Source organism: Buceros rhinoceros, unplaced genomic scaffold (assembly GCF_000710305.1).
Source record: "Buceros rhinoceros silvestris isolate BGI_N320 unplaced genomic scaffold, ASM71030v1 scaffold2018, whole genome shotgun sequence".
Classification (NCBI taxonomy): domain Eukaryota; kingdom Metazoa; phylum Chordata; class Aves; order Bucerotiformes; family Bucerotidae; genus Buceros; species Buceros rhinoceros.
In genome coordinates this window covers 563-24,855 of record NW_010426138.1, presented here as the reverse complement: position 1 = coordinate 24,855, position 24,293 = coordinate 563, and the positions used below count along the sequence as shown (strand labels likewise).

Sequence of the window (24,293 nt, the reverse complement as noted above, 5' to 3'; positions counted from 1 at the left end):
CTGCTGAAGGACTTAGCTGCTCAGATGTGCTCATATTGTATTCCTTTTTCCTTCACAAGAAGCACAGAGCCCATTTGAAAAGATTATCCAGATTTGTACCAATTTACAAACACTGACAGTCACTTGGAAACTCAGACCTACCAGAAAATTTTTACATCTGCTGCCCAGTTGTTTCTCCAAAACCTTTTCATACCGTATATGACAGACAAATTCACCCATAAAGACCATGGCACTGGTCACCCATCAGTTTTAAAGATGGCTGCAAAATACAGTTACATGAATCAGAAGGAAATTCAGTTTTCCATCTGATCATTAGTGAGAATATGGTTAGTGACTATTTATAGTTGTAGTAGACTAAGAGAGCAATCTGTGTAACCCCTACTGTTCTGTAGGTATAATGCTATCTGAAATTTCTGGAGCACGTACAGCTCTGGTTGTATAACATAGAGTGAGCCACAAGATAACTTCAGGCAATATTGAATATATTGACATGGAATGAACTTTCTGACAAGCTGGAATGCACCCAGCTATTTGGTAGCGCAGTCAGTTAGAGCTTTATCAGAGCTACACAGCATTCAGTTAGTGTAATTAAAAATAGCCAAGGAGTAACTACCATGCGAGAAACAGCAGGAGCAGGCAGTGATTACTAGGAAACCATCGTAATTTCCACATTCTTGGGACAAGCCTACGGACCATACCTGATTACGCCTGTTCTCAAGCAAAGATGTCTCATACAGTTGGGCATTGTGAAGAACAATTCCACAAAATGCCAAATATGCGGCAAAATCCTGAAGACAAATGAACATCGACACCTCATGAAGATAATAACGCACAGCATCTTAACTCTATTGAAAGATAAGCTACTCCAATTTTGTTTTCACTTTGAAGTATTAATTGATATTTTTAAAGTTATTTTTTGGCAACCACACATTCTGCTAACAGCAAAACTACAATTTTTTTCCATTTCAGAATGGGATTAATTCTGATATCCTGCAGATACTCAGCATGCATTTTATTTCAAAGGGGAGGTTTTCCAAGGGAAAGGATGAATTTGGGTTTTTTTTTATTGCTGAGGGTTAAGTCAACTTCTTCAGCCTGACTGCAGCCTGGTTTTTGTTATACCAGTGTGAATGTGAAGTCTGGAAATGTTTGGAAAGCAGCTGCAGTGTGAGAATTAGGAATCAAAGTGTTATCTGCTCCACTGGTTATCTCATACATTGCTCGTAATTTATCCCAAGGCAATTGCTATATTGATAAGCTGTACAGTATTTAAAAAAGAACCACTACACAAATTTCATATTCAAAATATCATTGTTGGGGATGCCAGGAGAGTTAGAACCAAGCAATAAAAACTGATGTTATAAAAAGTTTCATTCAAGTTATCAGACTGTTTGACAATGCATTTCAGTAGCGTAAGCCTGTGTTGAGATACGTGAGAGATACCAGATTCTGATCCAGAAATTCAACTACTTCACATCCACATTTCTCACGGCCTCATAAAGAAATCTGCAGTATTACCAAGAACTTTTACTTTTTCAGAGGTGTTTAATTTTTAATAACTCTTAACATTTCCAATCAGCATGAAGAGTAATAACATATCCATCCTCCTTTCCCCTATGAAAACAGGAGATACATAAATGTGCAGCTTTTATACCTTTTCATCTTGTTCAGTGAAAGTGCCACCAATTCCAGATTTCTTATTGATTGCTTGAGCCACACCAACAACCTAGTGTATTCAAAAGGGAGCAATTAGATACTTTTTAGTAGTCTGCCATTGGACTCTATTTCTAAACATATTTATAGAAGATAAGTGATCATTACAGTTATTCAGTTGGTTGACCTTTGTATAACTGAAGCTATTTAAGTTTCTTTTTCTAATTTATTCATATTGGAAAAATATGAAACAGCTGAGCATGAACCTGTAATACAAAAAAAAATGAGTCCTGGATGCTCTTAGGAAGAGGGATTGGTTTGATCAAAATGTTTTCTATAAATTAGAACAACCATCTCCCAGAAAGACAACAACGGTTTACTCCTCTGCAGCCATAAGCCAGACCCTGCAACAGCTGTCTCTAAAGAACTGCTTGTGTGTATGTAGACAAGACCCTTGCTGCTAGCTCTTGGTTTCCAAAACACAGCCCTCTTACCAGATCTAGACTTTGGCCCCAGGGGCCTTTCTGCATTTTACTTCTCTCTGAATCTGACCAGATTAATTGTCATCTGCTGAAAAATAGTACACAAAGGTTGTGTTCCTGCCAGGCTTACGGTTGTTACTCAAACTTAGCAGGTTTTTAAATATCGGCTTTTACTAACATGACATTCAACCAACAATGAGAAGAGGTATTTTGCTACACTTAGCTGGTAGTTAGACTGTCCTTCTTGCCAAGATACACTGATATCTTATAATTTTTAACTATTTTCCCTATGGAGCAACTCAGAAGCTAGGGAAGAATCCTAGTTTACAGATAGAGAAGCTAAGCAAAGGCTAAAGAGTCAAATCACCGGTCCTGCACGACATCTGCAGTGGACCTTAGAAGCAAATCCATATGCCCTGAGCAACATTAAAAGCTTTCTGTTATATAATTCTGCTCTTGGCACATGGCTTTCAAGGGGACTAGGTATCAAGATCACCAGCCAAGAGGCTTCATGAAGTAAGGCTGCCCACAGAAGTAAATCAGTGTGCAGACAGGAACACGGAGGGTTCACGTGAACTAGGCAAAAACTACTCTGATTTATGAAATAAAGACACCAACGGAGCAGCTCCATTTACTTCCTTTGTCGACTTGTCTCCTTTTGGATTTAAGAGGAAGAAAATGGAATCTGTAACAATTAACCAAGCCAGATTACACATCTAGGTTTATTCTGACAAAGTGCCACCTAAATTATCAGATGAAAGATGTGTGAGATGCATGTTTAAACTGTTGTACTTAACTGTTAATCATTAAATTTATAATTGCTAAACTGACGGAGGGTGTACAGCTTTATTTCTGTAATGGAAAAGAAGACAATTCACTATCCCTCAGCCTGGCCTTCCCAACGTACCGAGGTTACAAATAAGGTCATTGTTCTGCCGCATGAATCACTGCCAACCGTGGGCTCAAAAATGTCTGTCTGAAATAAAGCTTAACTGTCATCTTCATTCCGTACAGCCCAGTTTTTCCCACAGTCGACCTCTCATTCACTTCAGTGAGGAATATTTCTTACCCAGTGAACCTTCTTACTGCAGTAACAATGTACAACTGGCTTTATATACTTCTAGAGCAGACTGGGAATAGTAAGCAAATCCTTTAGCCAGTCAATGTGCTTTTATGTTAACCAACATCTGCAGGGATTAATGCTTAGGCTTTTGGTCATACCACTGTCTTCTGTGGGTATTTATTTAATTTACTTAATTTTTTTCAGTTTTGATCCAGCATGAGCTAAGACAACTTTAATGAGGTCAGAGGCTTTTTAAGGCATCCAAAAGGTGAGTACTTTCATCTTGTGTAAACACTTCCCCCCATGAAAGGGAAGTCTGTGGTGTTTAAAAAAGCTGTAAGAAAACAGTAAAAGGACCATATTAATACAGCAAAACAACTATTCAAAATCCCTTTGTTAGCACAGCAGATTTCTGATACATTAACACAGGCGTGTGTTTCAAGAGAAATGGTCATTCTGAGATATTTGTTAAGGTCTTTCAAGAAATGGTTTTAACTGAAGAGGAAGGGAGTAATGAGGAGAAGAAACCTGCTATAAATTCATGGTTGTCTTGACAATGATAAAAATTCAGCGCAGATGCAAACCTTTTTTTTTTTTGGTGGTTGTTGTTTCAGTAGCCTTCTAAACTTTTAAAGCCATTTTTGTGGTATCTAAAACTGTTCATACAAAATGAACAGTTTTAAAAATTAAACTGATCCAAATTCTGGCCTCATTTCCTATCAGTACAAATTCCAGTGAACTTCACTAAATTCTCTTGAATGTGCTGTAGAGTCAGGAATGAGAAGAACCTCAGATGGATATTATTTAGCCATTGGTTTCTTGCCTGCAACCAGGTAATTAGAAGATATAGGAAACTCGAAGAGGATCTGTTCCTGTTACTAAAGTCATTATGTAATTAGGACAAAAGTAAATCACGCAGTAGCGTTTTAAGCCATGGAGAACATATGCCTGCATTTTAGAGGATGCTAAGCACTGTATGAAACCCAAATCCTCATTTTAAAAACGTACTATAAACAAATCTAAAATAACAATCGGCCTGATCACCAGCTGGGAGTTATGTTCGCATCGGCAGAAAAACTGAATTAAAGGTGACTAACGGCTCTGAGCTCAGCTGTACAGAAAACTTATTCAGATAGCAGGTACATTAAAAATGTCAAATCTTTGTGGCAATAATCAACACATAGCTGAGATGAAGCTAACTCTCTGTAAAGCTTGGAGAATATAATAAAAAATTGACAGTCCACGCAAACACTTGCTCATAAAAACACTATTACAGTCTAACAAAACTGTGTTTAAGTTCCTTAGGCACAATATTTTATGTGTCTTTCATCATCGAGCAGGCAGTCACCAAGAGAACGTTTTTGAAGTTTGAGTCCTGTAGAATCAAATAAAGATGTTTGATTTCTTATCATTCTGCTACTATGCCTAAAGAATTATCCTGTATATTTCTCGGTCACCCAAGATAAAACTAGTAGGAAAGAAAGGGGTTAAAGGTGACCCCTAGAAAATCTGATGGTAGTACTCTGGACTGAAAAAACCAAGACTAAAGGAGAGGAAAGACAGAAGTAATTAATATCTGCTGACACTCCGGTACCTCTGAGCTTATGGCCTAATCCCTAAAGTAACCAGTGAGCTGTTGAGCACCACACACGCTTTTTCATGAGCTTTACCCCCAGTCCGACTATTTCAGTGGGATTTTACAACAAGGCATGTCGATAGCAGTCATGCAGTTACTAACAAGAGCCGTCATTCAGCTTTGTTGTGTTAAAAGCGCGTAAGGGGTGAGAAGAAAGGAACCAAGTTACATAAAGGACCTTAGTGGTCCAGTTTTCTTTAAAGTCAGCTGGAAAAATTCCCCTTGGATCAGAAACCAAGGACTTTGTTATTTTCCGTTCAGATCACATGCGACAGACATACACCATGAAGACAAAAAGCAATTTTGGTGATGGAATTATTCTCTAACTTTCAGTCCCCAAACGGGGGAAAACCCCCTCCGACAGTTACCGAGTCAACACCCCTACCCGCTTTACCACATCTGCACACAGCTTCCAAACTGTACTCTTGCTGCCAACACAGGTGATCTTCCGGTGCTGCTACTTGCTCCGTAGCCCTCCTTCTCAAGGTGCACCAGTTATCCCATTTAATAAAGCCTGATCCACGTTACAAGGAGAGATTTCTTCTAATTAGAGAAGCTCTCTAATCAGAGAGCTTTGTTTTCACTGTTTTCTTGCAATAGCTGACTCCTGCCTCTGAAAGTAGCAGGTCTCCTAGAGCGTCTCCCAGTACGTGATGACTGATGCCTCATTGCTGATGACTGCGCTCTGAATTTTATCTAATTGTTTGATGCTGCAATTTTTTGCGCTTTAAAATTAAGGCCTAATGCTGTGAAGCCTGTTGCAGCTCCACAGACAGCTAGTGCCCTTTGTGGTTGGTTTCTGCTGACTTAAAAATGTAATTAGTATAATTTTCCCTTCTAAGAAGATATGGGGGATTTTATTTACTTTGTTGGCACCCGAAGAAAAATTACATTAAGCCAAAGAATGGTAAGAGCAAGTGGGAAACTCAAATTTTATCTCATTTTAAAGGTGGGAACATAACCACTTGAGGAGACAGACTTAGTGGTTTTAACCTAAATTCACTCTTCTGGTCTTGGAGAGGTTTGATTCAGGTTTATAAAATTATCCTGCAGGGACAGGCCTGTATTTACAGTCTTTCATTTTTAATCAACAGAAAACTTCCATGTCCTCTTCTATCACTCATGCCAGCAGCAGCCTGTGTGATCACCAGCAGTCTAGCTGCTATAACACCTCGGCGTAAGCTGCAAATCCATCCAAGGAGCAAATTACTGATCTCCATAATCCTGCAGCAAGACTGGTACTAGAAGCTGAGTTTGTTAAAAGTTAGCTTGGCTAGACCTATGCTATCCTGCAGTGACTGAGATGTATTATACCCGAAGTCTTCACTGGGGGTGAAAATAACTTAGCTGGCTGGCAGTAACATGCCTGGTCACATTTTATACAATAAAATTCAGCAGTATGTTTTGAAAGGCTGTTGTAAATAGAGAGGCACCCCTGGTTTGTTGGGAAGAGCTTCCTGGTGACAGGAGACAGGACAAAGTAAACAGCAAACTAAACAATTGGAGAGAGCATTGCCAGAATAAAATATTTCTCTAGCCGATTAGTAGGAAGTTCAATCTTACATACTCAGATCCTGAGAGAAAGGACTCAGTTAATTCAGCTAGAAGTTCCCATATGAGCAAATCATATAGATTTTACTGGAAATTAAATTGAAATAGGATTTTATGGAAATTATTTTGCACAGCTGAAAGAAAAAAATGCAGAAATAACAGAAAATTATATCATATCTGTAAATGTCCTACAGCGGCTGTCATAACCTCATGCATCAGAGACCATCTGTTCTACAGGTATTCCAAACCACTTAGAGAGCTGTACTGAGTCTTGTGTCAGTTCTGGAGAACTCCACAAGCTGGTTTAAGCTGAGGACTTCCATGCCCTGTTCAGTTCTGTCAAATCTTGGGAGAATGACTGTTTGTTTACAAATGTGTACAAAAGCAGGTGGAGACATTCAAGGTGACAATTACTTGCCACAGCTTCTGTAGTCCTTTTTCTCAGTCTCTGAATCCAAGACAAAGCAAAATCAGAAGAAGGTGCCGCTGCATTTACTGACTTGATTATGGGAGCTCTAGAAGGCAAATCTGTACCTTTGAAGCTTCTGAAAACTTAAAGGTTTAAGGACACACCAGGAATGAAAAGCTGCTTTTTGAGAGGCACAGTGCTGACCTGCCACAACCTTAGGTCTTCTGCCAGTGGTGGTAAAACCCTGATTTCCAAATGAGCACTGCTGCACTGAAATGGTCAGCGTTAATAGCTACAGCTCAAGCCTGTGCCCAGCAACACCCGTGTCCTCTTGCAAAAGAGAGCGCCATGGTAACTCTGTGGTACAGGCTGGCTCATACTAATTTTTCAGTGGTGGCTTTTGGACTGCCGAGGATAAACATTCAGTCTGTTCTGAAGGTTTTGATGTGTTCTCTGATACACGTCAATAATCCAGGTCTTACATACTGATGGTGTCTAGACAACTGTATACAGCTACCTGCTCTTACAGAAGAGCCACCAAGAGAAAATACTTCAGGTTCAAAATGGAATTTTTGCTATAGCTTCACATTCACCTTATGACAAATTTAAATACAGCAATATATGATTAAATGATTTGACTTCGAACCATTTTGGTTTTCTTTTTAAGCAGAAAACAATTCAGGTTACCCAAGGCCTTTCTTCCTCCTTGTTTTCCCCAATCGTGATAACCAGCAGAAAATACAGCCTTGCATGCCAGAAAGCATCATGCGGCAATACTTTTGTGATCTGATGGGATGGAAAGAATTTGTTTAGTTATTAGAGCTTGTGCAGCAGGGGGTTACAGATATCAGAACTTTGTTCAAAGCCCCTGAAGTCAGACGCAAAGCTCAGTCAGTTTGCAGCTGTAATTTTTCACGGGATAATGAGAACCCTTCACAGAGCGAGCGCCATAGCAGCCTCTACGATCTGATCTTAAAGGACATAATAGCTACATTTTCTGCATCTGAAATGCAGTGTTTCTGTGGCTTTTGTCAGCAAGAACAGGGTGAGGGGGGATTGAGAAAAGGTCTTTTACTGTTAAGTGAATGTGGTTCCATTCTTCAGGCACATCTGTGCAGAGGTAAAGCCCTCTTAGGGCACTGCTTTTTTCTCATTGTTACTAGTTCCTGGGTCCTTTTTACGAGCTCTTCTGTGAATCAAACGGTTTTCTTCTTTGCATCTATGGAATTTCTTACTAGCTGTTATTTTTAAGTGAGGCTTTGGTTTCTCACATGCCTCATGGAAATATAGGCCAATGGGAAAAACATCTACTGGAAAAATCTCCATACTTCAGCAGACCCAGAGGATTTACTAATCAGCATGAGATTTTCTTCCTCTCAATTGCTGACTCTTTTGTTTTTAGAAAACTAGTACTAATACTAAACAAACAAACAGAAAAACCCTGTTGCTTCTCTTCCTCAGTGTTTATTTTTGGATGTCTTCCAGAATCCTCTGTTGACATCCAGGGCTAAGGAAGCATTCACTAGCCTCAAGAGTGCTAAAGGAGCTTTGGGGATTTTATTTATTTATGTAATTAATTTTGATAATGGGGAGGAGCCAGTATTCTGGGTCTGTTGATTCGGTTGGGTTTTTTGTAGTTGTTTTTTTGTTTTTCAAGCAGCAGAATGCAAAAAGCAAATTAAAGACTGATTCATTGATTCCAACATCTGTCCAGAAACATGGCAGCTGTGTGTTATGGTGAGAGGGAAAAAAACCTTCTGGTAGAGACTTTAACATCAGAAAAAACTAAAAAGTGCCATCCTTTCCTATAATAAATGTTGTAGTTTAGCCCCTTCAAATTATTGCATATGAGTAGAGTGTAAGACTCTCCTCACACTTCAGGTTGGCCAAACTTTTCCAAATAAACAAATCCCTGCTTCATTTCCACTTGCTGGTGCACTCGGGAGTAGAAAGCTGGCGGAAGATACGGCCAATTGCAGGTTTATTCAGCCTGTAAGTCACGGCATACTGGACCAACTGACTGCAGCTCTTATTCCTTCCCCCACCCACCGCCAGGGCCTGGTGAGAAGTAAACACTTTCACGCTCCCTGCCCAGGCAGATTTTGTAGTTTAGTTCTGATCCCAATTACACAGAGCACAGCATGTTCCCCATTCAACGGAAAGAAAACGGGACGGCTTGGGTGAAATTTAAAGCTCTGCATCAGCCTGATATGGACCACTGGTCCCTGACAGCTCTTCACACAACATCTGCTTTGCTCATCAGCTGGCCCAGGGCCAGCAGTGGCTGCTGCCGGTTAGAAAGGAGAGGACTTCTAAGCAGGAGTGGGAGTAGGAGATGATCAAGTGCTGCTCTTGGAAGAGCCGAAAAAAAAAAAAATTAAAACAAAATTAATAGTAGGCAAAGAAAGGAAATCCTGGCTGATCATCTGGGTCAGCTAGAGTAAGATTCAAACAAAGTTAATCAATTTATTTAATGAAAAAAAGGTTCAGTGCAGTAGGAGTCAAGGTGACACGTTTCATAAGAGGCATTAAAGATGGAAGAGCAAGAAAAAGAAGGTAAGATGTCTTCAGACCAATCTTGGCAGCATTTCCATTTGGAGTTTGAGCTCTCTTGAAGCAAACCATAAATGCTCCAAAAAACAAAGGAATTACAGGAGAGAAAAGCTCCACCTTAAAGCTCTGACACACTCTATAGAAAGCCTTACACTTTGTGAGTATTCCAAGACAGGGCGATGTGGCTGAAGGCTGCTACATTCAGGATCAAGAAACCCCTGAACTTACTTCACTTACTCCCTAAGTAAAACAGCGCACCTCCCTTCTTTTTTCCATTCATTGGCTTGCGTTGACGTTACTGAATTCACTCTTCAACTACTCTGTGCAAGAAGACATCATTAGCCCCTAAGAAAAATTCTCCCTACTGCAATAGCATCAGACAGGAAGAGAGAATTTCTGTGAGAAGAGGCATGGACAGGAAATACGTACAAGAGTTTACTGAGCCAATTCACATTGTTTTAAATTAGGAGTGATTTAAGTTATATCACTTGTGGATGTCTTTTCTGAATCACATTGACACTGTGTGTTTTCCAGTGACTGACATTAAGCACTTTACATGTTCCTTAATTTATTACTTACAAGCTCAATTAATAGAACATAAACTCAGCCTTTTAGACAATGATAAAACCCAATTTGTGTCCTTTGAAGAAAATGATGTAGATCCAAAGTAAGCTGAAGTACAGTAACTCTTAACTGCAATCTCCGTGGGCACTGAGATAGACCAGTAACTGCTCAGAGAACTTTAATGCTGACAGATACTTGGTACAGGAACCAGGAACGGCAGTTCTTGAGTTAAATACATATATTCTACTTTTGCATCTGGAATTAAACTCTCCTTGACAATTCCCTTAGGCTTATATGACTGAGCTAGATAAGATAGTCCACACAAGCTTAAGCAGTCTTTTTAAAAAAAAGAGATGGTTTTCTACTGTAAGATAATGACTGCCAGCTAATAAAAGTTTAAAACATTGGCATTGCTGGAAACGGTGTTACATGAAGTGATCCCAGTACTGCAACTTACCTCCTCCCTATGATTCTTTATTGGCATGCAGAGAATACTCTGAGTCTTATACCCTGTGATCTGGTCAACTTCTGCGTTGAATCTCGGATCCTGATACAAGGAAAAAAAGCAATTATTTGACTGCTTGCCTAAAGACCAGTTGTTCTTCTTCCTGGGGTTCAAGGTTAAGAAAACTACAATATTTGACTTAACTGTTACCCCGGATAACAAAGGTTCCATTACTAGCTAATAATTATATAAAGTTGTTACTCTCAGTGTGTTAAGACAACAAAAGCATTTATGTGGAACATGAGTGCCTGTGGATAACTACACCTGCCAGAAAGAATTCAAAAAATCCCAGCCCCTAGAAGAAGCCCTTCTTGAGCCTAGACCATCATTACAATAAACGTATACATGGACCAACCATCCCTACGATAGCTTTTATCGTCAAGAAGAAATGGCAGAAATACACTGAAGAACATATGGCCATGAGAAACAAAGATTCATGAATGTGCTTAGTGTTGTTGCTTCTAGCAGTTTGCTTGTTTCATTCTTTCAGCCAAATATTGTTATAAAACCCGGATTTTTTATAATCTTACTCAAAGAAATCAGACTATTTTTTAAAGGCTGCTTTCTCTAGTCACTGATTTCAAGTTGTGCAGCATGGACCCAGCTCAGGAATGAACTTTTAACCTCTAAGAATGGGCGAAGTCTCACTGGAAACATGTACTTAGCAAATGTTTAGACAGTTTCTGAGGCACCGAACAAGTGTTTGTTGAAAATGAAACCATATCAAATCATACCGCTCTTTTTTACTTCGGAAAAAGTCTACTTGGTAACGTTACCTAATTCTGTACACATGATCATACTAACAAAGAGATGATCAATCAGAATTAAATAATTCAATTAAATAATTCATGAAAATTTCCATCATCCCTAAATCCAGAAGTATCTTACATCCTTATACAAGCAGAAATGCAAACATTTAAGTGTCCAAAGCTAGAACTGCAGATACTGGTGTGCCTGTAGCTCGTTAAGATGGAGCTGGAAGCTGACTGCTAGTGTCGAACTCATCGTTTATTTTAATGTTAGCATTCCTCGAGCGTTAGTCACAGCTACATGTTACTGGCTGTGCATGTATCTGTGACACGTGTATTCTAGCCAAAACCATGGTGTCAATCTTGAGTGGTTTAGGTCAATAGAGCTGCAAATACATAAACCAAAATGGCAATATTACAGCAGCTGGTAATACGGCTTTTTCTTTTGTCAAGAACTGCTCAAGATAGATTTGCGTGGTTTACCTCATACGCATTCTTGATGTTCAGAGGCTGGCCTATAGCTGCTACGTGGCCCACAATGCCCTTGTTCCACTCCAGGCGAATGCAGTTGTTGGAAGCTTCTTCCAGGGTGGAGCCTTCTGCCACGTCAAACAGCCTGCTTACAAGGAACTTCTCATTAGAGCTGTCCTCACAGACCAAGAACAGGGAATAGCGATCAGCTGCTATAAGCTCATGGATATGTAGGAAAATCTTATGGCAAAGCGCTGTGACATCTAAATGACTAGAAATATCTTTCACAAGTTCTAATAGTCTTGAGCACTGATCTCCTGCACTGGTCTCAATCCTCGGAGATTGCAGAGGCATCTGTTCCTTCTTTTCAGAGCCAGAGAGGAAGCTCACTGCTCCTACTGAGTCCTTGACAAAAATGGGCCTTAAAGGTCTGTCAAATTCAGAAGCCGAGATTTTCCTCGCTGGTGTCCCGGAGTTGGTGGTCTCAGCACAGGCAGGCTGGTGACAAGCACAGGACTCACTCTGGGATCTGATTCCCTCCTTGCTGACTGGGATGGTATGAACTCTCTCAGCAAACCATGCATTAACCATTTCTCTGTAAAACAAAAATAAAAACACAGTGCGTGATGTTAAGTTAAAAATCCTCAGGGGCTAATACCTATCTGAAAAGGATATCTGACGGCTATCTAATACCTATCTGAAAAGGATACTACAAAGAGGATAACTTTAAACCTTTTCACACAGTGGACATGAGTGCACCTTTAGTACTCCCCTGTACTGATACTCAATTTTTCACCACACTTAACCTAGATTAAGCAGCGATGGTTTATGCCTCATAAAAAGGAAGCTATTTCTGCATAGAGGAAATACCTGGAAAGGGCAGAGGAAGACTGCTTATGCTTTGGCTTTCAGAATATTGAACATCAGATACTGACGCCGGAATTTTGTGCATGAAAAGTTCTGGTCCTTCCCATTCCTAAGATTTGGGTTTCTGTATAAGGTGTATATATATTCACACGAAGACAAAACATTTTGGTTTAATTCTGTTTTTCTATACCACTTCTAACTTTTAAAAAAGATAATTTTGAAATTTAATTCTCTCTGCCAAATCACCTGCAGCCCCACCTATTTTTTGTGACCTACACACTATTTTTAACTTCCCTGGCTCTCTCAGAGTTAATGAAAAATGCCATTTTGACTCAAAACACAAAAGCTTTACTTAAAAACTGTCAGAAATAAACTGACTAAAAATTTATAATGGCCATTTCAATTCATTCCCCTTCAAAATAGCGAAGACAGGCTGTTTTCCTACTTCCTTTCCTTGCAGATCAAACTCTTTGGCTAACACAACCCGAAATACTGAATACCCCCAGAATTATATTGTTGAAGGGTTTACTATTAATTAATGTCACACATCTCTAGTATTTCACTGTGTGTCTCAAATCATCTTAGCACCAGAATGCCAAGCCCAATCACATCCTCACTAAATACAGCATACCTTGAATTATCCCTAAGCACTCATCATCAATAACATGAATATACTTTTTCTTATCGCTATAGTATATTTTGTTGTCCAAAACATGTTGGGTTTTTTGCGTGCTTGTTTGTTTAACACTGGGCTTTTTATTTCTTTTACTTAGTGTCGAGGATTCCTCACAGCACATGATCTAGTCTCAGGAGAAATCTTGTTTTTCTGAATTACATAATGTATGGACCTAAGAACAGCAAAAATCCTATTAAAAAAGTCTGATCTTTTGGAAACCTTTCATGGTGGTCATGTTTTAAATTTGGGATATTTTTTATTTGCTCAGCAGACCACAGGAATTTCGAGAGTGAAGCTGAATGAAACCATGGAAATCAGTCAGGTTAGTCGGCCGCTGATCGGTTACACGCATCAGTATATGTTATGTATGAAAAGCACTGGACACAGCCTGTTTTTCCTTACACAACAGCTTTACCGATGTTGCAGAATGCAATACTGCAAGTGTAATTAACAACTAATTCAGAGTAAAGTCATTGATTAAAATCTAACATCACCCCAGACTACTTTTATTAACAAGCCATCTACAACAGGAAACTTGTCTTCTGTGAGATCTGAAGTTTTTCAGATTTTGCAATCACATATCATTTGGAGGCCTCAACTGTAGGCAAACGTGGCATGACAAACAGAATCGATTTAGGAAATCCTGTGAGTGCAAAGGGAGCACCAGGGCAAAAGAAAGTCATTATGTTACTCTACCCATTCCACTTCAGTGCGAGGTACTTGGTATTTTTTCCCCTCAAAAAACTATGTCTGACTGAGGTAAATATCACATGATGTAGCACTGTAAAACCAAATTCTTCTCTTATTGACACCAGTGCAACTCCTCATAAATGGATGACAGACTATTCTGTATTTTGCTTTCTGTGTGTGTACTGTGGTCCTGATCAGGCGAAACCTCACATACATGGTTAATATCGTGTATAGCCCCAGTGAACGTCAAGGCTGAACGGTCAGTGTGGTCACACAGGACACCTGTCAATCTTCCTACGACACTCCAAAACCTCAGAATGAAAAGTTGGACACAGTTAAGGTGGTGGGAGTTTTGCCTCCAAGTTCCACGGAGCAAGCATTTCACTCCATGTTTTTACATTTTCCATGAAGCTCTTGAACAGAGCCTGCTGTAGCAGTCACAGACCTCAGTCAACATCTATTATACATTTCCCAGCAATCTAGAGCTAGTCCAGTTACGGGAAATTTGGTGCCCGAACACAATGAAATCCACTGCTATACTGCAAGAGGTTTGGTTCTTTGCTTAGCTACTTATTTTTAAAGGAAGTAAAAGCTCTGCTTTTTAAGTATATGAATAAAAACTACTAATGATCCATCTTTGTTACAGCAGTGATATGTGGGTTTTGTGGAGTTACCTCATCCAAATGTTTCTTGCAGTGAAGCAGCACGAAGAACAATTAATATATTATTAGAACTTTAACAAGATTACTTTACAGTACTTAAACAGGATAAATATTAAATGTGGGAGTTGTGGCCCCTATAATTTGCATAGGGCAATATCACATTTTGCAAAATGTTTCTGTGAGGGTCAAGATAAGAAGTTAGCATTTGATAACATTTGGAATGAGAAAACAGAGTAAAAATTTGTGATTAAAATGACCAAAAGTACCCTTAAGAAAAATAAGATATAAAAAATGCAAAAATTTGTAAGTAAACACAGTACAAGCTTTAAAATCTAAAATCTGGGAAGTCACTGCTGGTAGCTCTTGCCTTCATATGTGGGTCCTTTTTGTTTTACTCTGGTCTCCTCAAGGAAATACAATACCTGGAAATTTTAGCTTTTTGTAAGCAAAACTTAGCATCTAGCACGAAGGCTGCAAAAACCAACATGAAGATGCGAGCTGGGTGCATTTAAAGCCTCAGACACAAGAAGGTAGGTACAGTATAATGAACAGGTTTAAAAGCAGGCTTGTGACCAGACAAGGTTTCATGACTGCGTGTGCTGACTTGATTTTTGAACACCGAGGACTGGCATTGATGTAAAATCAGATTTAAAAGTAACCGCGATAACCTATTACCAGACGGAGAGCGGTCTTCAGCTAGCAGGTGATTAGGCAGCGGAAGGCGTGTACTTTGTCTAGGCACGTTGGAAGCGGCCCAGGTGTTTTTGCTGAGTGACAGCAATTTGTAGAGCTATGCGATTCACTGCTTACCTACACGTGAGGAAAGGCGAAGGCAACGTGCTGTCCTTTCGGCTAGCTCTGTTTTACACTGAATTTACATACGTGGATGTGCTGATGCAAGATACAAGGCAGAGAACGACTCAGGTACCCTTTGTGGCCAAAGCAAAAGCTAAAGCAGAAATCTGGGTTATCAGTTGAAACCTGCCACTTTATTTACTCAGGAGTGTTGTGTAATGATGTCCCCTGGCCTTTATGGTGCAGTAACTGGAATCCGTAAGAACAATGTATTCTGAATTGTAATACCAGTGCTCAAACTGTGGCCATGAGATAATCTGGTTTTTACTTTCTTGCCTTTTTATTGTGTAAAAATAAGCATTCATTTTCTGTCTTATGGAGGTTTTTGAGGGTCATGGCACATAACTGTAAAACTACATTTCTTTAATAAGAACTGACTACTTGTTAGGTATCTGCACTACTTATGAAGCACTTTGACATTGAAGAGAACTGTATGTGGAGCTGCTTAATTATGAGTAACATACTCCTGTCCCCTTTAGCGTCTGTCAGATGATGGTCCAATAACTTGCCAACATAGTGTGTGATTCTCAAAAAGCTCTGTAGGTTAACAAACAACAACAACAACAACAACTAATCCTTAGTTATACTGTTTAAAGCATGGATTTTAACTTCAAACCATTGAGGCATTTTCATCTGGGTGCCAGGAAAGCCGGTCAAATTCAGCTGGAATAAGAACAGTGTTCACTGACCTTTACTGAATGCCTCTTCTAACAAGGAAACTATTTAGCTCCTTTTACTCACACAGTTACACACAAGGGTGGAAGAACACGCATTTCACAGTAACCGATGTGTTCTAACACTATTTAAAATCTATCTGACAAAGTCTTGACGTGCATTTGCTTGTCGACACCCAATCCTATTTAACAATGCAGGCCAACTAACACAACTACTTTCTCAGCACAGAATTAGCTCAACAGATACCTGATACCAGACACACACTGAAGCACAACTGAGGTGACAAGCGCTGTAAGTAACAAGTGCAATAAGGAGCAGATACTGATCCGTAGTGAACTATGCATATAGTTAAAACCAGTGCAATGCTTCCTTCCCAGCAGAGCAATCGCTGCACACTGAGGAGCGAGCTGCTTGCATCCTCCACTGCACTAAGATCCTTTACTGCAGGATGAGCCTCCACGTGAGAAAGCTGTAATTTATCCCAGAGTTCACAAACAGGAATAGTTGAAGTAACTGTTTTTTAGTCACTTGTACCAGCCAAATCAGTCTTTCCTCTATAAAAGACAATTTCAAAGGAGCACAACAATAGCAACTGCTGAATTTGGGTGGTGACCTCAGCATCGCAAGACAAAAATGGAGAAGAATTTTTAAGAGATAGGGATGAGAAGGGGATGAAAATACAATGGCAGGTAAAAGGACAAAAAAAATGATTGTGTGATCCCCTCCTCTGTAATCACTTGTATACAAGCACCTGTGATCTGCATTACATGAGAACTCAGGAACTTCAGAGGAGTTAAGACTCTTTGGCCCTGATTTGTTCAACACTCTACAGAACATAAACCTGTCCCTAAAGCAATAAGTTTTCCATATAGACATGCAACAAAAATAGAAAATCAGTGGCTGAGGAAACACAGGCGCAAGGAAGCGACGAGGCTTGAGCCAGGTCATCCAGAACAGCACAAGGAGACTTCGAGACAAACTCAGGTCTAAGGCCTGAGCTGACCTCGTGTGCCATTCATATCAAACCATGCTGACCTGACACAAATCACTATTCTACTTACACACTGAGGATATTAGTTTATTGTACCCATCTTTGCTTCACTGTGATTATCTTCACAATACACAGCGTACTTCTCAAAAAACCCCAAACCACTCCAGTGAAAATGTTCAAAGAATAACAGCCAGATGATAATTGTCTTGCTCACGCAGATAACCATGCTCCATGTGTAAAACCACGCCAGTGTAACCGTTCAGGAAGTATTTGCTATCTTGGGACAAAAGCAGAGCACAGAAGTAATACCAAGACGCAACAATGACAGTATACTGCATCTTACTTACCTCGCACAAAGAACGCACAATAATTACGATACAATCGAAGTAATGAGTAGCTTTCAGTGAAATAATAATTCTCCATTTTCTCTGTTGCTCATAAATCTTTCATATATGCAATGCAAGATGTTGCAGTAGTTGTATAGATGGTTTTGCTAATTTTTCATTCAAACTAGCAGTTACTTCAGGAGAGGGATTCAATTCAAGGGATTCAAACTTCCCTACCAGAAAATGCCAGCTCTCAACTATCTGAACTCCTGCTAGAGTTGAAATTAACATTTCAAGCCAAGCTTCGTCTTTTCTCCATTGCTTTCCTTAAAATAACTACTAGACATCTTCAAATTTCTTTCTTGCATCTTGACATAATTTGGTCATAGAAATCATTTAATGCATTAGCAACAACTGCAAAAATCTTCAGTTGTAGCAAATGAGTTTGAAAGTCAAAGTCACACGCCTTCCCATTTTCTTTCCAATACTTCTTATTTCGCAATCATCTACTTTTTTTGTCTCCTTTCTGGCCATGGAGAGATTTAAATGAACCACGTAAGGCCTTATTAGATGGAAACGGTAAACTGGTTGCAAAAGAATTGTTTTCAAACTAACTAAAAAAGTAGACTGACAAAGACAACAGTTATTTTTCCTTAAACCCTTTCCAATTATAGTTACTAGAGATGCTATTTCCAACAGTGGCAGGCAAACATTTTGTGAAGATAAAGTATGACTTAAAGCTGGTGCCAATTTTTTGGCACAATTCAGTCAAACATGTTAGTGGCCGATTGACTTCTGTTTGAATACAATTTAAATTAAGAACTCCAATTCTTGATTCAAGCCATGCTCATGAATGAGTGAAATAACTTTTCAGACCTATGAAATAATATAAATCTTGTCTGAGTGCTCCTATTACTTTAAAAATAGGAGGTAGAGGTTGCTTTACTCTTTGAAGCCAAAGTATTTGAAATGGAGGACTAACACTAACAGGCTATTCTGGGCTATTTTTGAGTTTTCTCTAACAGCCCAACTGCAAGCTTAACTTTTCACAAAAAAAGCTTTCCTCCATAGAAGAGACTTTCTAGTTATGCTATAAAGAAAGACAGAATAAATCGTCAGGGACTGAAGGTCAAATTCTAAAACATGACCTTTATTTCTCTTCCAGGTGTTTACTTCTTGTTCTAAGCTCCAATAAATTAAAATCAACTATGTACCTACTGATTTTGTTGTGGAAAACAGTAGAACAATGCCAGGGACTTTGATGAAAGAAGGATTAAAAGTTAAATTCACACCTAAGTCTTCGGCACCACTTCAGTTCCACTTAATTCCTAACATAGGGGTTGAGTAGGTCTTCGGTGGTGCAGACGCTTTGGGATGGCTCTCTGGGCTCAGTTCACCATAATGCACAAATAAATGGGAAAATATGTATCTTTTACTAAGCTAATATATTTTGTGGCTATATTTTCAGTGCCAGACCTAATGTGAAATTACAACCATGGACTTACTCACAAAGGGCTATTTGAGAAGAGCTTCTTTTCAGGCACTTCGTAAATAGCTCCTTTTGTACTTAATTCCTTTTCTTCTTTTCTTCAAGTAAATTGTACACATGAGAAGGAATTCCACGTAAATTTGTGTATGTTGCTTTGCCAGTAAGAGAAAGACTTGTATTCTGTGGTTTATTAATTACATTTATTCATGATGAAAGCAAAATGCTTCCTCTAATGGAAAATGAAAATAGGTGCGATCGTATTAGTTCAAGTCAAGAATGTATTGTCTAAAAGTGCTTTGTCTGCAATTCTTGATCTGGGTCATATATTCCCACACAATTCAGCTTTACTCTAGAGTTCAGATAAGCATGAACATAGGCTACGATGAACTTAATTGACCTGAAGACATCATAGGTGATGTTATCCTTGTGCAGAGAGCTAACACAATGCGTACACACTATGGAAGTCTCACTGGAGCTTCAAAATTAAACTGATTGGTATTTATTCTTGTCCTGTACAAAACCATGATTTTCCTCCTCACTAATGAGTCTTAGATGCCCAACACACAACTTGCAGGAATTTCTACAATTTAGAAATAAAGGTATCTAACTTTCTTGTCTCCTGCAGAGGCAACATATGCCTCAGCTCCACTTTTCTTCCCAGTTGCCAGAAACCTGACCCTGTTCTCTACAGAGCAAAAAAATGGAGATGAGATTTCAAATTATCCAAAGCACTGTGATATGATAAGAAAGTTACCCTAAAACAAGAGAAGGCAAAAAGAGATGTTAACTGTTAAAGTAGTTCACCCCATCTTATTTTCTACCTGTCCTGTAAGGTTTACCAGTCATATTTCATTAATGTATTGTATATGCCCATTTGTTTCTTTACCACCTAGGGCAAACAGTACGTAGTAAAAGCACATGCTCCTTGTAGCTGCTCAGTGCTATCTGCTAACTAGTTTATCTTCACACCAAAGTTCTGAGGGGGAGTTCAGGTTATAGCTTCTGGGGAACTAAATCTGTAAATTGCTACTAAGTGATTTCTTACCCTTTCTCCAGTGACAGTTTCTTCAGTAACTGCTGGTTTAGACATTGTTTCCAAAACACTCCAGCACACCTGGCTTTATTTCCAAGAATAAATGCCAAAAATACTTAATCACATTTACAAGTTCATGAATGTGGATAACACTCCTTACCTTCCTGAGTGCTTTTTGAATCAGGAGCTTAAAATACTGCGGGATGATCTTAATACTTTGCAGTTATCAAGAAAGGCATAAGGATACGGACACATTATTTGTAAGTGGGACAGCTAGAGAGATCATTAGACCAACAGGAAAACTTCCCAAGATTTCATAGAAGTAAATGTTTTTTCCCCCCTGTACTTCCATTCTCAGAAAAGCTCCATACGCATCTAATAAACCCAAGTAAGTGGAAGAAAATATTCTGATCCCTGCATTAACATCACTGCTTCATGCGGTTTTCAAGGCACGGTCCCAAGAATCAGTGGGTCTGCAGTTCTCTTGTACAGGCTTCGCACGGGGGAATTAGAAAAGCAAGTCCCCTTTCTGCACGTTCAGACGACTTGCTTGGGATTCAGTGCCTCCGCTGGAAAAGTGTTAGGGCTCCTTCAATCACAGAAGTTTAAAAGCCACTGCCTGCTTACCCAGGTCATGTTGGGGGTGAATATGCCTCGTACCTGTACACTTTTAGGATCACAGTTTTTTGTATGTCAGTAAAAGACAGGACAAAGCATGTTTCAATGCAGAAAACCTTCAATAGCTCTGCCTTTGAAAATCTGAATTTTCATACACTTGCTCCAAAAATTAATTTCCTTGCAATTAGAAAAAGCAAAGCACACTTAAATTACCAAACAAAACATAACAGATATGACATATAGTATTTATGAGATGAAAGATCAAATAGCCAGATCAGAATGCAAGACATTTTTCAAAAGCCCCCTGGACACAGAGATTAGAAGGCAAATGTCCTAAGTAATTTAGTACTGCAGGTAGCACGTTACAAACTGATTGCCCACCAGCCATCAAGAAGAAAAGAAACCCAACACCTATACTCGGGGTTTTTTCAAAGTAATAAATGTAATTGATATATTCAGGCTGTGCAATCTCTGAATTCAGCAAAGCACGGTTTCTCAGTAGTCACCGCTTCTGGAATCCTCAGTGAAAGGCATGAAGTACCGCGCTGTCAAGAACATTTATTTTCCAAATACAACCCCACCTTAATTTGTTAGTATTTCCTAACCCTCCTAATAAGCCAAGATGTATTTATAAGAAAATAATCTTCTTTCCAGTGAAAGTCTTGCAAGACTTGGGTTAATAATTTCTATGTATCATGCCATACATTGAGGAAACCAGGCAAAAACTGCCTGGAACAATGCAGTTGCTTCTAATCAAGAGGAGAATTTTCACTCTGGCTGTTCTGGCAGTCAGCTGCTTCTCATCACAAAGAGCACTAAGAGAGAAACCTCCTGTATTTTTAAGAGTTGAGACAAACAGGAAGTCAGAAATACAGGCGTGTTCCACAGGGGGTTAAAATCAGTACGATGTTTAGAACTTGTCAATGCATGGATTTTTTTTAAAGGAACATAAAAAAAAGAAAACTTCAGGAGGACAAAAAGGGTAACAAACTCAGCCATAAATACAGTACAATTCTGTGACAAAAAAGGCTGCAGATTATGCCTTTATACCATCTAGTAAGAACTGTATTTGACGCAGTAGCTACAAAGAGCTTTTAACAACAGTATGGGTAAACTCAAGACACAATCTAAAAAAAGACTCATTTTGCTTCAAAACATTTCAGCTTTCTTGGAAGCCAGAATGTGACGGACAATTCTAAAACTTCTAAATATTCTAAAACTGAAAGGGGAAAAATAACAAGAGTAACTGGAAGAAAAAGGATAAAATAAATAACTCAAATGTAGTAGGAGTTGAGCATTTAGAAACTCTTGAGCTTGTAAGCATGCAGCAACAAACTCTCCAGCCGGAAGGTTTGTCAGCCTGCACACTGCATCACTAAGCAAACCAAATTCATCTCGTCCCTGAGCGTGCTGGTGGCACACTTCCCCTTCCTTGTTCTGCACTTTGATCCTACTGTAACAACACTTCATAGATAATAGCTATTTGTATTATCTCTCAATACCACTTGTCTCCCTGGTGCAAAATAAAGTAATAAAGAGCTGATTCTGTAGCTTCCTACTCATGGGATCACAGTTCATTCACATACTCGAAGGAGGGAGCAATTTAAAGCTGTTCACCAGGATTACGTGCTTGCAGGATTGCAGCCTTGTGCTGTGCAGGTGGAAGTCAGTCAACACAGCTGTAACTGCGGAGTGTCAGCCCACCTAGTCATCACAGCCCTGCGGAAGGCAGCGACGTGGCCTGCCTGGAGATGCGACCAGCCGCGAGCCGTTGCAGGATCAAAATACAAGGTGTCAGCCATTTGTATATAGTTACCTTCTACAACAGGTTTTAGGGGAGAGGAGGAAAGCAGGTGCCGATTTGTTAGTAGACGACCTGCAGCCCTTCTTCCCAAGAATCCAGAATGTGGACTGGGGAGCCTGGTGACTCCTAACAGTTGTCTTGTTACGAACAATAGTTAGCGCAAACTAACTGTGAATAAAAAGAAATCTTCTCTTTCAACGTGCTACCTTGCCAGAAAACATAATTTGTTTAAATCATGGAAACAGTGACCAATGTCAAACCGGTCGACACAAAATGGAACAAGAGGTAACTAACTATTCAGTACCTAGAGGAGCTGATGTGGCTCCCATACCTGGAAAAACCCAGCAAAACAAAGCTGCAGGCATCAGACCACCCAAAACACTTCTTTTCTAAGTAGGATTTAGGCCCCTAATTAAAACCTTTTTTCATGGGAATTACCAAAAGAACTACTGTATAAAACACTATGGGAACTAATTAATTGCTGAGGAAAAAAATATAGATTAATACGTGTCATGAAATTGCTAAATTAGGTTCCAAATCAAAGCTCATTATGCTCAGTGAGAAGGACTTGTGTTACTCTGTAGAAACAGCTGAGCTGGTGATGTCCTCCTATTCCTGTGTAGAAATGTTTGAGAAACAGATACAGAAACTATCTTTCTCCATCAGCTATTGTGCCTCGCAACGTGAAGCAGAACATGCCTCTGTACTCCACAAGATACCAGAAACTTCTTGGTCTATTGCTTTTAGGACCTGTGAGGGCTTTTGCAAAACAGAAAACAAGAAGCAGTAAGTTAAGATTAGAGAACAGCTGAAACTAGTTCAAGGAACTGCTTTACTTTAAATGTAATCCTCAGCAGCAAAACATTACCAGCATAATCTTTGTTCAGTGCATTGTACAAAGATTCAACTAAAACAAACCACTGCATTAAATTTCAGGGTTTTCCTCTTTCAAAGCTCTAAATAACACTAAATGTAGAACATAAACCTTTTTATAAAGCGCATCAGTTCTTTCAAACCTCTCAGCTTCACAGGATATCATTTTCGTGAGTAAAACTTGAGACAACATACAGTCGAGTAACTCGTCGTTTGTCATTTCAAATACAAACTTACATATAAAAGAGCTATCCCTTATTATATAGTTTTCTTTTTATATAGCAAGGACATAAAAAACCCCATTCTGCGCAAAATAGCAGAGAGCTTTGTGACGAATGCAATATTTCCATCCCTTCAAAACATCATCGAATTGTTGCCAAACAAGAACTAAGTCAACAAAAGAGTTCTTCTGCAGCTCCCTCTCTAACTGCAGAGACATCGCCCTCACGGAGGCACGACTGGATCGTGTTTTGTGAACTAGTGCCTGTGTCAGACCCACACAAACACAAAACTGTGTCCCGGCATTAAAAAAAAAAAGAAAGAAAAAAGCGACTAACCAAACCTCTCCATGGGGAAAACAAATCTGACACAGCGGTTACTATTAATTAGCATTCCTATTTGTTCAATACTACTTCCAGTTTCCAAAGGAAGTGTGACATGCTGAACTAATAACATGCTACTCTCGAAGCTGCGAACACCCTATTTCCTGGGCAAACAAGCCACCCTTCAGTCACAGACCGTGCACTAGTGTTCTGGAGAACATCACGGTTAACGACTTCCATCTATGCAGCCTACAGCTATGCACAGCCTTTTTTAAAAAAAAAAATCAACAGTTAAAAGACATTTTAAAAGGCATTTTTATTATTTTTCTGTTCATCAAACCTAAGGAAGCAACAGCAGAAGACAGGGGACTGCGTGACAGATGGTCACAAGAAAGCAGGTGACCCCCAAAGCTTTCTAGCTTGCTTCGAGTCAATTATTAATGGGGATTTCTCTTCTTACCGCCCCATCCCATGCAGAGAGGAGCAGCAGCAAAGCCTCATTCAGCATGCATCCATCCCTGCTCAGGGACTCGGGAAAGAAGGAAATCGGCGGCGG

The 24,293-nt window shown here is 39.4% G+C and overlaps 1 protein-coding gene across 2 annotated transcripts in view; it reads right to left on the bottom strand.

Annotated features, from left to right (window-relative positions):
• Positions 1–20,996, bottom strand: part of PDE5A (phosphodiesterase 5A, cGMP-specific) — a 46,433-nt gene extending 25,437 nt beyond the window's left edge. The window contains exons 1-5 of one of the 2 annotated variants that reach the window (XM_010141350.1): positions 20,885–20,996; positions 11,649–12,229; positions 10,369–10,458; positions 1,655–1,726; positions 699–788 (exon numbers count right to left, since the gene is read on the bottom strand). In XM_010141350.1, coding sequence (XP_010139652.1) covers positions 699–788; positions 1,655–1,726; positions 10,369–10,458; positions 11,649–12,227 — 831 coding nt within the window. In that variant the 5' untranslated portion in view covers positions 12,228–12,229; positions 20,885–20,996. Of the gene's footprint in view, positions 1–698; positions 789–1,654; positions 1,727–10,368; positions 10,459–11,648; positions 12,232–16,127; positions 16,160–20,884 lie in introns of those variants that run through there. The other variant, XM_010141349.1, reaches the window with a different exon arrangement.
• Positions 20,997–24,293: the final 3,297 nt, after the last annotated feature.